General features: G+C 41.9%; 1 protein-coding gene across 1 annotated transcript in view; it reads left to right on the forward strand.

Annotated features, from left to right (window-relative positions):
• LOC309704942 (protein NLRC3-like) overlaps positions 1–6,591 on the forward strand; it is a 101,332-nt gene extending 94,741 nt beyond the window's left edge. The window contains exon 10 of the mRNA XM_082530461.1: positions 6,290–6,591. Within this exon, the coding sequence (XP_082386587.1) occupies positions 6,290–6,587 (298 nt within the window). The 3' untranslated portion in view covers positions 6,588–6,591. The remainder of the gene's footprint in view (positions 1–6,289) is intronic.
• The last annotated feature ends 8,162 nt before the right edge of the window (positions 6,592–14,753 follow it).

The raw sequence follows: 14,753 nt of genomic DNA on the forward strand, positions 1-14,753 counted from the left end.
TTTTATTTTTAGGTTTTAGCTTCTGTGAAGCACTTTGTGATTTTTATCTTGAAACGTGCTATATAAATAAAGTTTTACTTACTTACTTTTCTTCTCTCCCTCATAACAAGACAGCTTCTTCTGCCTGAGAACATGTTGGAGTGATTTACTAATCCAGGGCTGATTTTTGGGGAAAATAGTTCCCTTTTTCAAAGTAATCCCCATTTTTCCCAGAATGAAATGTAAGTAGAAATAAATGATCTAAGTGAGAACATGAGCCTTTAAAAATGCTCTTCTGAGGCTGCTGCCAGTGGTCAAAGCCTCCAACAAAGCTCTGTAAGTACATATGTGATCATAGCTTTAGCTTTTAAATGTTTATTCTAGTTAACACAGATCAGGTGGAACAACTCAAATAAAATATCAAAAATATTAAGTGGTCATCGGTACTCGGTTTGTTCAATACTGAATACAATGGAGCACAAATTGTCCACGTTTCTGAAATATTTCTGGGTGTAACTGTCACCAAAGTGCAATTTAGACCTGGCCTGTGGTTGTTATCTAAGTGATAATCATCAATTCTACTAAAACAAATACAAAATAAAGAAATTTGACACATTCTGTTGATATCAAAAGCACACTGAACAATTCAGTGTTGTTTTACTGCTGTTCTCTCTTCACTTCTTCTCCTCTGATTCTCTCCACATGTTGCTCTGCATCAGTGCTCAGTTTCTTGACAAAAACAAGATGAAATATTGCTAAATATAATAGTATCTCATTACACTTCAACAGAAGTGTTTTATTTTTGTAATTGTTTATCTGTTATTTTTCAGACTGAGTCACTGTGACCTGTCAGAGAGAAGCTGTGAAGCTCTGGCCTCAGGTCTCAGCTCTCAGACCTCTAATCTGAGACAGCTGGACCTGAGTAACAGTAACCTGAAGGATTCAGGCGTGAAGCTTCTGTCTGAAGGACTGAAGAGTCCACGCTGTACACTGGAAACTCTCAGGTGAGATCAAGCATTTTTCTTTCATCAACTGACAGAATTAGCAGATTAATAATAAGGCAGTCCTCTAATAAGAGGAGAAGTGGAGGTGTTTTGAAGGGCAACGTACTCTTATGTTAACAAGACAGGAAGTAGTTCCTGGGAACTGCTTCCTTTGTTATTGTCTAAGTAGAAACATGATGGTGAAACAGTGATGAGTTTGCAGAGGTGGATCCACAGCACACAACACAACAATGCAGTTGCGTGCTGAAAGCAGACTTCTCACAGATTCTGAAGCTGCAGGTTTCATCACTGTCCAACCAAAATTCACTGAACCAGCAGTAAATGAACGTCCAAAACGACGCTTCATGTTTAAAAAACAGATGATCAGGGGGATTTGTGTTTACATCTTTTTTGTGTGATCTGTTCACCTGCTGTTTCAGCTGTTTGGTGGTTGTTGAGATGGTTTTGTGAACTTTTAGCTGAGATTCTTACGTTTCTGTAGATACCACACATGTCTAATTACTTTGTACAGCATGAATGGCCATAACGAGGTTTTTAACAGTCAGAAAAGTTGTAAAACTTGAGAAAATATAGTTAAAAGTCCAAAACCTTCTACGTCTGGTGGCTTGTGGTAAGGAGCAGATCAAACGAGTAAAGAATTACGTTATAATTATAAATGGCTTCAACAGCACATTCAGATCTGTGAGACTCATTCAGACACTGAGCCGTGGCTCTGTGCTATATGCACATATTTCTGCATCTCTGCCATTCAGACACACTTTATATATAGTTTATTTTATGTAGTATTCAATACTGAACTGTACATTTAGTCTTTTTAAAGGCAGCAAGTTTTATTCAGTGTTTTCATAAAAGCCTTATTTCTATCCATTTACTGCTATTAGGAAGAACACGTGAGGTTTAAGACCTGGACCAGTTTGAAACCTTTTGTCCTCCACAATGGAAAATGGGTGGAAATAAAAATGGGTCTCACTTTAGCCAGCTCCTAATTTTATCAGTTCCGCTCTCAGCGTCTCCTGTATATCTCCTGTATAAATGTTGCACTCAGCTTTGTGCTCTCCAATATCACTGAAATGCAGCCAGATGCTGCTCATTTTGCCTTTTCACTCTTTCCTGACACGCTTGCATTTCAATACAGCTCCCATTTCTCTGTGTACTGGTCTCTACCACTACCCTTGCTGTCTATGGGACATTTCCGTCTTCTTTCACATAATGGTATGATCCCAGTCTGTCTCTTAAAGTGTTTGGCCACATGGTTTGCTCATCAGAATAACATCTCAGCCGTGCTCACATTGATTATCAGCAAGCCTGAAAATTCATCAATATTTGACATACGAAATTATCTCAAGGCCTGGATTTGGCCCACGGGCCATATGTTTGACACCCCTGGTTTACACGGTTTGGTATTCAATGTACAACTGAGCTAGCTCTCAGCTAACTAGCAGACAAGCTAACTGCTGGGACTGCGTCTTTCTAACAAGAGAAGAACAAAAGAATTTATTGGTAAATCAGGGTGGAAAATAAGTATTTGGTCACCTCAAACAAGGAAAATCTCTGGCTCTCACAGACCTGTAACGTCTTCTGTAAGACGCTTTTCTGTCCCCCACTCGTTACCTGTATGAATGGCACCTGTTTGAACTCATCATCTGTATAAAAGACACCTGTCCACAGCCTCAAACAGTCAGACTCCAAACTCCGCCATGGCCAAGACCAAAGAGCTTTGGAAGGACACCAGGAAAAGTATTGTAGACCTGCACCAGACTGGGAAGAGTGAATCTACAATAGGCAAGCAGCTTGGTGTGAAAAAATCAACTGTGGGAGCAATCATCAGAAAATGGAAGACATACAAGACCACTGATAATCTCCCACGATCTGGGGCTCCACGCAAGATCTCATCCCGTGGGGTCAAAATGATCATGAGAACGGTGAGCAAAGATCCCAGAACCACACGGGGGGACCTGGTGAATGACCTGCAGAGAGCTGGGACCAAAGTAACAAAGGTCACCATCAGTAACACACTACAACGGCAGGGAATCAAATCCCGCAGTGCCAGACGTGTTCCGCTGCTGAAGCCAGTGCATGTCCAGGCCCGTCTGAAGTTTGCCAGAGAGCACATGGATGATACAGCAGAGGATTGGGAGAATGTCATGTGGTCAGATGAAACCAAAGTAGAACTTTTTGGTATAAACTCAACTCGTCGTGTTTGGAGGACGAAGAATACTGAGTTGCATCCCAAGAACACCATACCTACTGTGAAGCATGGGGGTGGAAACATCATGCTATGGGGCTGTTTTTCTGCCAAGGGGACAGGACGACTGATCCGTGTTAAGGACAGAATGAATGGGGCCATGTATCGTGAGATTTTGAGCCAGAACCTCCTTCCATCAGTGAGAACTTTGAAGATGAAACGAGGCTGGGTCTTCCAACATGACAATGATCCAAAACACACCGCCCGGGCAACAAAGGAGTGGCTCCGTAAGAAGCATTTGAAAGTCCTGGAGTGGCCTAGCCAGTCTCCAGACCTCAACCCCATAGAAAATCTGTGGCGGGAGTTGAAAGTCCGTGTTGCTCGGCGACAGCCCCAAAACATCACTGCTCTCGAGAAGATCTGCATGGAGGAATGGGCCAAAATACCAGCTACTGTGTGTGCAAACCTGGTAAAGACCTATAGTAAACGTTTGACCTCTGTTATTGCCAACAAAGGTTATGTTACAAAGTATTGAGTTGTATTTTTGTTATTGACCAAATACTTATTTTCCACCCTGATTTACGAATAAATTCTTTACAAATCCTACCATGTGGATTCATGGATTTTTTTTTCACATTCTGTCTCTCACAGTTGAAGTGGCCACGTAGGCAGGGGTCATCATCTGAGCTGTCCATCACCTGAGAGAGATGACAAAACACAGAATCACAGAGCATGAAACCAACGTTTCTCCTCCCAGAAGTTCAGTCACAGACCTGCAACAGAAACAAGAGTCAAAGATTCAAATGACGCAGAGCTTTCATTTACTTATATCCACAAACATGTCCTCTACATATTCATGCTGTATTTACACACACATACAGAGGCTGTTTGTCTCTCACACACCGACAGGACACTGAGAAATACATCATGTTAAATATACCTGCAGGCTTCCAGCTGTGCACTTTGTCCCTGTCAGCTGTGATTGCCATGGCAACCTTGGTGTTGTGCGCGATGCAGGGACGTGTTCAAAGGCAGACGTCTGGCAGCAGCATCATATTTGATGCACTATCTGTACTGAGTGTGCTGACTTTATTTCAAATGTCCCACTGCTGTGCAACATGAATCACATGTTCTGCACGTTTCTGTAACTCCCAGGTAACCATGGTTACCCAGCCACGCCCAGTAGTCTCCAGAGAGACCAACAGCTGGTTCATGTTGTAACGCCGTGGCTTTCGTAGTCTCTCCTTTTTCTACAGCTCATGTGTTCTTCTTGTGACGCTGCGTCTTGAGGCTCATACATGCCGTCATTTGTTGATCCTAAGAACGTTCCTCAGACCGACTTCTTCAACAACAGATAACTTTAGTTGTATCAACACTGCCTCCTGGAACAGTTTAAAATGAACATGTCAAAGATCTGTACCTGTCTCCATGTTTCTGTCCCCGCCCCTTTCTCTCTGTCCTGGGTCATGTGAGCGCTGCAGTAGTATTAGGCCCACCCTCAATGCTCCCATTGGCTGAGACGCATAATGACGCCCATTTCAAGCCAGCACTGATCAACATCCCTCCTGTGACCCATGGCTGTTATATTCAGAGCCAGTGAGCACTTTCACAATAATCATGATTTTAAAAACTGTGATTAAAATAATTTCTGACGTTAATCAGTTAATGAGTTAACGAGATTATAACAGGTTAAGTTGCCCTAATAATTAGACTTTGGTGACAAACTGATGTGATCTCCATGTTTCCTTTGTTGGACTGTGGGCGAGTGTCAGAACTGAATGTACTGAGTAACATGTGGAGTTTAAACATGTGTCAGTTCCAGTTTTAGAGCTCTAAAGTGCAGCTATCATGTTAGGAATATGTTAGGAATAGACAGGAACACTGAGCACACTGAGGTCAAATCTTTATTTTACCACTCGCTGCATTCTTGATGTTCATGAATTCAGCAGGTTCATGATTGTCTGCAGCATTAATCTCATATTTCCATTAAAAGTGTTGAATTTGACTGTTTGATGTTCTTTATGATCTCTGGCACCAGTTCATCTGTAGGCTGAGCTCAGTCCATCCATTTAGTGAAAGGTCTCCTTGTTCTGTGAGCGTGCACAGATCCTGAAGCAGAAAGCCTGGGTTACAGAGAAATGATCATCACTGTGATGATGCTCATCATCTCTGACTGGGATTTGAGGTTTTGTCAAAGCAGCAAAGAAAGCCTGGCTATGTTGGACTGGGTGTGGAAGCAGCTCCCAGTTTGAGTTCAGGAGACAGACACCCTCTCTACTTTGAAGATCAGCTTCAAACTTTCCTTTTTGATAAAGCTTATAGTTCGAGCTGGATCAGGTGACCCTGAACCATCCCTTAGTTATGCTGCTATAGGCTCGGGCTGTTGGTGGACTTCCCATGATGCTCTGCTTTCTTCTCCCCACTTTTCACTCCTGATGCTTTTATATGTCACTACTGCATGTCCTTAACTTTTGTCTCTCTGTTTTGTTCTTGTCTCTCTGAGCTCATCTCTTCTCTTTCCCCTCACCCTGCAACCAGTCATGGTAGATGCTCCTCCTGGAGCCTGTTTTCACTGGGAGGATCTTTGTGTCAAAGGGAGTTCTTCTTCCCACCATCACCAAGTGCTGCTCACAGTGGAGGCGGTTACCTTACACTGTTAAACAGCTTCAGATGACTGTTGTTGTCTGATGGGTATTGTCACTTATAAATAAATGGTAAATGGCCTGTATTTATATAGCGCCTTACTAGTCCCTAAGGACCCCAAAGCGCTTTACATATCCAGTCATCCACCCATTCACACACACATTCACACACTGGTGATGGCAAGCTACATTGTAGCCACAGCCACCCTGGGGCGCACTGACAGAGGCGAGGCTGCCGGACACTGGCGCCACCGGGCACTCTGACCACCACCAGTAGGCAACGGGTGAAGTGTCTTGCCCAAGGACACAACGACCGAGACTGTCCAAGCTGGGGCTCGAACCGGCAACCTTCCGATTACAAGGCGAACTCCCAACTCTTGAGCCACGATCGCCCTAAAGTTACAATGGACGGATAGATGTTATTGTGACAAAGAGAAAACAACTGTTGACAGATAGATTGTTGTTTTGTGTGTCTGCAGTCTGTCAGGCTGTCTGATCACAGAGGAAGGCTGTACTTCTCTGGCCTCAGCTCTGAGCTCCAACCCCTCCCATCTGAGAGAGCTGGACCTGAGCTACAATCATCCAGGTGACTCAGGAATGAAGCAGCTGTCGGCTGGACTGAAGGATCCAGGCTGGAGACTGGACACTCTCAGGTATGAAGAATGTCTGATAGAGGAGGAAGAGCTGGAAACATTTCCTGTGTCTTTCACTCACTTCCTGCAGATGACACATGAACAATCACACATGCAGGAATATTTTCAGGGACAGACACACTAGTCTAGCTGGATAGTTCATGGATATTTATGTAGGGGTCTCCAAGGAGTCTTTTTGCAGGAACATTTAGGTCACAGGTGTACCTGATATAGATACCAGTGTACCTAATAAAGTGTCAGCTAACATTTGGAAATGGAAGCTTAAATAATGACAAACTGTACATTCACAGCTGAATTCACAATAAATTTGTTCTCAAGTGCACATTTTTCTGTTATTGTTGTCAAACAACAGAATGAGAATGAAATATTGATTCTAACAGGGCCCATAAACAGCATTAGCTTAGCAGCATTAGCTTATCAGAGTTTCCATCATGGTCACACAAATCCTTAGCAGAGAAAAGTGTCACATCATTATAACACAAGATAAAAGGGTATTAGCATAAGCTACTAATGCTTATTCACCTCAAATTAGCTTTCGCTGCTAATGGTAGCCTACTTAGCATTAACTCCTCACTAATATAATGCTAATTCACATCAAATTAGCATTAGCTGCTCATATTGTTATAAGGAAAGAGAAAACGGTATTAGCATTAGCTACTAATAATTATTCAGCCCTAATTAGAATAAGCCAGAGGTGGGACCAAGTCATTGTTTTGCAAGTCTCAAGTAAGTCTCAAGTCTTTATCCTCAAGTCTCAAGTCAAGTCTCAAGTAATGTCAGGCAAGTCAGAGTCGAGTCTCAAGTCACTGGTGTAAAAGTCCGAGTCAAGTCACAAGTCTGAAACTTTGAATTTCAAGTCCTTTCGAGTCTTTAAAAAAAACAAACGAAAAAATAATGTTGCAGTTATATGCTAAATGTAAATATTAGACCATGTAATTTTAAAATCTGTGTTTTTCTCAACACATACAAAATAGTGAACTTAGAAAATATACACAAATTGTGAAATTGCACCTCTTTAAAATGCAGCTCAATTAAACCTAGCTCCAAGAATAATTTTCACCGACAGTTCTGAGATAAGCTGCATGTTATTCTTGGATGCGGTTGTAGGACCAGCTTTAAAATCGCATGACAAAAATATCATACACATTAAAAAAAACTGCATCACCAACGTAGCCTGGAAAACATTTGCTAGTTAGATGAAGTCAGCTATCTCATCTTAGCATATTTATATGCATATTTATAATTATACGCTTCTTGGAGTGAGTGCATACACTCATGAAGTTTAGTAACTTCCGGTCACTGCAACAAGCCCAGGTACAGTTTACCGACGGATGGGTGCAGGACCTTGAAATGCACCGTGTAGAACGAAAGACCATCGTACGTATCATAAGTTTACCAGTCTCACAAATCGTCTTCATAAATACACATTCGTTAACCGTTTATTAATATAACCTTTGAGCTCAACGGTAATTAATTAGTAGTGGAAATAATTTCTGGTAGCATCACAGAAATGTAGCAGTGACAATAATACTGTATGCTGTAATCGCACTGGGCAATTAGTGATACAAAAAACCTGTTTTATCCTGTGAATAAAAGTATGTGTTTTTGTCAATGTACCATAATAACAGAGGCGAAACGCAATATTGTGTCAGGACAATTTACTATTTATGCACAATAAATAAAGGAGCATAGCGCGACAATTTCTGTTCAGCGCCAGACTTGCTTGTAACCTATATCACCAATTATGTTAAGAAAAATGACGCATTAACTACAACAGCAGACTGACCTCTGTGGAAATGCTTGGAGCAGACTAACCTGTGAGCTGGAGGGTTCTGGGACGTTATATTTGATCTTTGAATGGCTGCAATCCAGTCGCCTCTTTGTTACTTCGGAAACATGGTTTGAACAATTTCTCTTCCACGACATAATCCGATAACAACCGATCTCTTTACCCGTCGGCTTCCCGTGGCTGTCATGCGACCGGCTATTGTAGTTAATAACACAACAGCTTCTTGACATTTTTGTGTTTCTTTTTATCGCTGTGTGACTGATTTTAATTGAAAGCCTGCGTGCGCTAGTACCGCTTGCCACGAGTTCCCAGAATCCTTTGCGGTTCTACCCGTGAATGACGTCACATTTTCAATCTCTATATAATATGCATGTTAAATTTTATATTTGGGGTGAAATATCAAGTCTTTTCAAGTAAACCGGTTCAAGTCCAATTCAAGTCCCAAGTCATTGGTGTAAAAGTCCAAGTCAAGTCACAAGTCTTAGAACATTTTTTCAAGTCAAGTCTAAAGTCATAAAATTAATGACTCGAGTCTGACTCGAGTCCAAGTCATGTGACTCGAGTCCACACCTCTGGAATAAGCCTCTAAAAGCAGCCTACTTAGCATTAACTCCTCACATCGTTGTTACCCAACGGAAAAGAGTATTAGTATTAGCTACTATCATTTTTAATAAGTAAGAGAAAACAGTGTTAGCATTATTGAATAATGCTAATTCACACTAAATTAGAATTAGCTATTTACAAGAGCGTACTTAGAATTAGCCGCTCACATTGTTAAAAATTAAGGGAAAACAGTATTAGTATTAGCACATAATGCTAATTCACGTCAAAGTAGCATTAGTTAATAATGGCAGCCTACTTAGCATTAACTGCTCACTAATATAATGCTAATTCACATCAAATTAGCATTAGCTGCTCACATTGTTAAAAGGGAAGGGAAAACAATATTAGCATTAGCTGCTAATAATTATTCACCTAATTAGAGTTAGCCCCTAATGGCAGCCTAGTTAGCATTAATTCCTGACATCGTTATAATGCAGGGGAAAAGGGTTACCATTATCGGATAATGCTAATTTACATCAAATTAACAATAGTTAATAATGGCAGACTTTTCGTATCATTAGCTGCTGTCATTCTTACAAAGCAAAGGAAAACAATATGAGCATTAGCTGCTAATGCTTTTTAGTCTAAAATTAGCATTAGCCACTAATGGCAGCCTACTTAGCATTAACTCCTCACTAATATAATGCTAATTCACGTCAAATTAGCATTAGCTACTAATAATTATTCACCCCTAATTAGAATTAGCCGCTAATGGCAGTATACTTAGCATTAACTCCTCACATTGTTATAATGTAAGGGAAAAGAATTAGCATTATCTAATAATGTTGACCTTGGCCCACTGGAAAAGTTCAGAACTAAAGATTTAGGAGTGTTTCTCGATAGCTCTTTCTCATTTGAGAAACAAATGAATTCTGTTATTAAAACCAGCTGTAAGGTTTATATTGTTGATTGATGCTTAGAAATATTTACTCATATATGCTTAGAGTTGTATAATCGATTGCATAATGATAGAGGTTTGATCCTGAGTAGTCTGTAAAGACTCTGTGTGCCTTCCAGAGTGCTCTGGCATGCACACACCACTTGGGGCCATGAGAGAGGTCGTACCCTCTCTTACTGATTTATGGTGTAGGACAGGGGTCTCAAACTCAATTTAGCTGGGGGCCGCTGCAGGCAGAGTCTGGGTGAGGCTGGGCCGCATTAGGTTTTCCACAGGAAAGGCATGGTTAAAAAATTCCAATCTTCTCAAATCTCTTTTTTTATTTTTTAACACAAAATATGAAAAATAAATAAACAAATTAAGAATTAATAAGAAAATCAATCAATCTGTAATACATAAATAAAACAATAATAAGATATTTTTAGTCAGTGAACTTGTGTGTTTTTTTCAGTCTTCTATATCTGCTGTATTTAGATTGAAATGTCTGTATTAACAGTTCTATAACCTTCTTCTGAACATGAATGGAACACTGTAGAAAATGAACTGTTCTTCTGAACATGGCTTCTCTTGCCTACTCCTTGCTGCTAGAGACCTGGCAGCGTTTCCTCTCGCATAGCCGAGCCAGATTTGGCCTGAGGGAGGAAGCAGTTGCGGCCCTCAGTATGTCTTGAAGATGATCATCCGTAAGTCTGGACCTGTACTTGGACTTATTGAAGTTCAAAGTGGAGAAGAGCTTTTGGCACAAGTATGTGCTACCAAAAAGGCACATGGTCCACTTGAACATTCGGGAAAGCCGAGGGAAACTAGGGCTCAATCCTCTCAAAAATTGTCCAAGCTTGTCTGCTTTTCCACTCACCTCCCTGAACGTTGCTTTGAGTTCAGAGTTGCACTGCAGCTCAATGAGCTCCATTTGAAGCACAGAAGGGGCATCTTGCACATCAAAGGAGAAGGGGTCTGCAAAAATGTGAAAGGTGGCTCTGTGTGTCTTGAAGTCAGCAAATCTGTGATCAAATTCCTCCTGTAGCCTCAAAATGACATCAACATACTCGTCAGCACTGAATGGTGTGCCTGCATCCACGAGAGCCTTGCATGCTGGGAAATGGCAAAGGTTTGTAAGAGCCCTTTGTTAGGGGGACCGCTGGACTCTTAGCACCAGCTTTGAGGTCACAGGGTCACATCTGGAACGAACACACACACACACACACACACACTATGCACAGACTGGTACTCTTTGTTCATACCTGTGTAAGACGTCATAATGAACTTGTGCATATTCATGTAAGCTCAATAAAGAGCAGTGTTACGAGGGAGCAGACGAGAGCGACTGAGGTCAAGTGAAGGAACGGCGCTGTCACAGTTCTCTCCCTCATCAATTGTCTGGTTCCAGCGGTGGGTCTGTGCTAGACGACCCATCACCAGCTTTTTCCACTGGTTACCAGTACGTGGTAGAATCCACTTCCAGATCTGGTTGTCTTTAAATCTGTGAATGGATTGGCTCCATCTTATCTCTCTTTAACAAAAGAATCCAAGTGGAGCCCTCAGGTCTGCAGATAAGCAGCTTCTGACCAGAACTAGACGTAAAAACAGAGGTGAGCTTTATCGATGGCTGCAGCCAAACTCTGGAACAGTCGCCCTTCACATCAGGTCGTCACCAACACTGGACATTTTTAAAAGCCGGTTGGAAACACATTTGTACTCTGTAGCTTTCAATCCTGACCAGTCTTTATAGTCATTACTGTGTATGTTTCCTATTTTCTCTCTACTCTGTGCAGCACTTTGGCTCAAGCTGTTTTTAAATGTGCTGATAAATAAATGTAGATTTCTTTGAATAAAACAGTGGAGCCGAGCTTTGAGCTCAGTGTGTAACAGTGTGTGTGTGAGAGCCATGTAATGTCCATGTGTGCATGCTGACTGTGCTGCTCTGACCCCCCTCCTCCTTTCAGGGTGGAGCCTGCTGGAGTCCGATGGTTGAGACCAGGTCTGAGGAAGTGTAAGTGTGTTTTTAATGGGATTCATGAAAACAAAGCAGCACACATTCAACCATCTTCATCATGTCAGGAGTCATCATCAAAGTGTCAATCAATGAACAGATGATGGATCAATAACTGCAGCTGGATTGTGTTTGTTCTCTCCATCAGATTCCTGTCAACTCACAATCGACACAAACACAGTGAACACAAAGCTCCAACTGTCTGACAACAACAGGAAGGTGACAGATGTGGAGGTTCAGTCATATCCTGATCATCCAGACAGATTTGATGATTATCAGCTGCTGTGTAGAAATGGTCTGACTGGTCGCTGTTACTGGGAGGTCGAGTGGAGAGGAAGAGTTTGTATATCAGTGAGTTACAGAAGCATCAGAAGGAAAGGAGGCAGTTATGACTGTTTGTTTGGATACAATGATCAGTCCTGGAGTCTGATCTGCTCTGATGATGGTCCTGATTCTGTCAGGCACAATAGAATAAAAACATCCATCTCCCCCTCCTCCTCCTCCTCCTCCTCCTCTGTCTCTAACAGAGCAGCAGTGTATGTGGACTGTCCTGCTGGCACTCTGTCCTTCTACAGAGTCTCCTCTGACACTCTGATCCACCTCCACACCTTCAACACCACATTCACTCAAACTCTTTATCCTGGGTTTAGGTTTCTCTGGCCTCCTGGTTCCTCAGTGTCCCTGTGCTGAGTGGAGTGTAAAGAGTGTCTCCTGTTACAGAAACACTCTGACTGTTGAACAGATAGTTCAGTCTGTACATGTCTGTCTCTTTCACTCACAAACACGTTTTCAGATTCATGGATTCAATCAGTTGATGTTTGAAACTCTTCTAAATGATTCCTTGTAAACTTCTTCCTCTTCAGTCACAAACAAACAGGAAGTGATGTCACATGTGTTCCTGTCCACACAAAATAAACTGAGTAGTTCACTGAATGAACAATGGACTGTGAGCTCAGTTCCTTCATCATTAGTATGGATTATATATGTATATGTATTATATTAGTATCATATATATCAGGTGCTGCTGCTTTCAGTCATTGTGCAAATGTGCTGTTTGTAAGCTTGTAAAGCTGCAGTCAGCTGAGACTGAAGAAGTCACCTGATCAGTGAGCAAACGTTTCTGAAAACGTCCAGATGAACAGAATCAACCTTTTGGGATCAGCCAGCAATGCAGCATCATTGTTGTTCAGCTTCAGAGGTTTGCAGGAATGAACTGATGACCAGAAACAGCTGCAAAGTCCAAGAAAATACCAGCTGGAGTTCAGCTGCATTTGAAGAAGTCAAAGAAAAGTAAGGATGGCAAAGGGCGACGTTTTCTTCCAAAGAGCTGCAAACATGGTCGACGCCTCATTAGAAGAATCATCTGGACATTTGTGAGGAACTCTGACCAAGAAAGCAACGTCACACAGATCCAACAGACAGTTTCCATGACTGCAAGTGTTCAGTGGAAAAAAGCTACATTGCATTATTGCATCCTCTCACCACAGGAGGCGCTGTTGGCACCACTGATTGCTGATCAGCTGTTCTCTGATGATCTGATTGATACTGTGAATAACGGGACTCACTGAACTCTGTGACACAGTGAAGATTACAGAGTTTAACTTCAACATCTGACTGACGTCACACAGACAGAAGGATGAACCAGTGAGGCACAGAACACAGTTACTGGAGATACTGGATCAGCTCCATGTGAACCTCTGATGGAGAAGCTGCTGAGCCAGAGAAACATCAGGACATGACAGCAGCTGCACTTATCTAACAACATGTAGCAGAGCTGATCTATGTTAGAGGATCTATCACAGCAGCTGAAGCCAAAGTCCAACACTGGATACCAGCTGAGCCTGTGCTGAGTGTAGTGTTACAGGAAAAGGGCAGAAACACTGGTAGCTCCCAGTGATGCTGACTGGGGCACAGAGCTGAATGATGCAGCATCAGGACACTGTTTCAGTCTGACTGACAGAGAAACCTGTAGCTGTATCTACATGTGAGGCAGAGGCCACACAAGCAGCTTTCTATGTTTCACAGTGACTGAGATCTTCAGTGGGGGTGGACATGCTCCTGTACAGACCTCTGAGGAGAACCAAGGTGCAGTCAAAGAGTCCAGTCTGTCCTCACAGATGTGAACATGTGCTTTCATCAGGTCTGCTGTCAGCTAGCAGGCTCACATCAGAATCACTGTTCCTGAAAAACACAGTCTGTGTGACATCATCAGTCAGCTGATGGTCCCAGATCTGAATGGTTTCTGTCTCTACTGCACTCAAAAAAATAATTCATTGGATGAACTTAATTTCATCTTGCCACCTATATTCCATCTAAACAAATCATGTTATATCAATCCATCTTGATTGTGTTGTTTCAACACTAAATATGTTTGTTTTTTTGTTTTTTTGTTTTTTTTTTTTCTAAATGACATCAGAAACAGCAGTATGCGACATTACGTGATGGCAGAGCTTCAGTTCATCCTTTGTCATTTTTTTTTTTTTTTTAATAAATAGGACAGGGGGAATGAATGAGAGAAAGAGGGGGAGAGAAAGAAAGAAAACCAAAGGGGAGAAGAGACGGTGAGAAGGGGGGGAAGAGAGAGAAAAAAAAAAGAACTCCTGGGTCACCTGTATGGAGAAAAAAAAAACAAACAAACAAAAAAAACAAACAAACAGAGGAGACAGCAAACAACAAAGAGCAACATAATAATAGAGAAAACAAAGCACCATCACAATAAACTAGCTAGTCATAGATATCAATATTTACTAAATAATAAACGATATTGTGCAGCACGCAAGATAGACAGCGCACAGTGTGCTTTGAGGCAGCAGCCAAGAAAGCTTTAGTCCGCGTCTGTGAATACCCATGTGTGCATACCTGTGTGGATCAGCATGCTTGCATTCCAAAGGTTTCTCCATGTAATGATCTGCTAGGGAGTGTGGGGGGGCCACAGCCCCGTCCTCCAGGGTGTGAAGCGGGTATGGAGGAGATCAAAACTCCAGACATCCAGAGGCCCCCAGAACACAAG

Source organism: Aulonocara stuartgranti, assembly GCF_965226115.1.
Source record: "Aulonocara stuartgranti genome assembly, chromosome: 4".
Taxonomy (NCBI): domain Eukaryota; kingdom Metazoa; phylum Chordata; class Actinopteri; order Cichliformes; family Cichlidae; genus Aulonocara; species Aulonocara stuartgranti.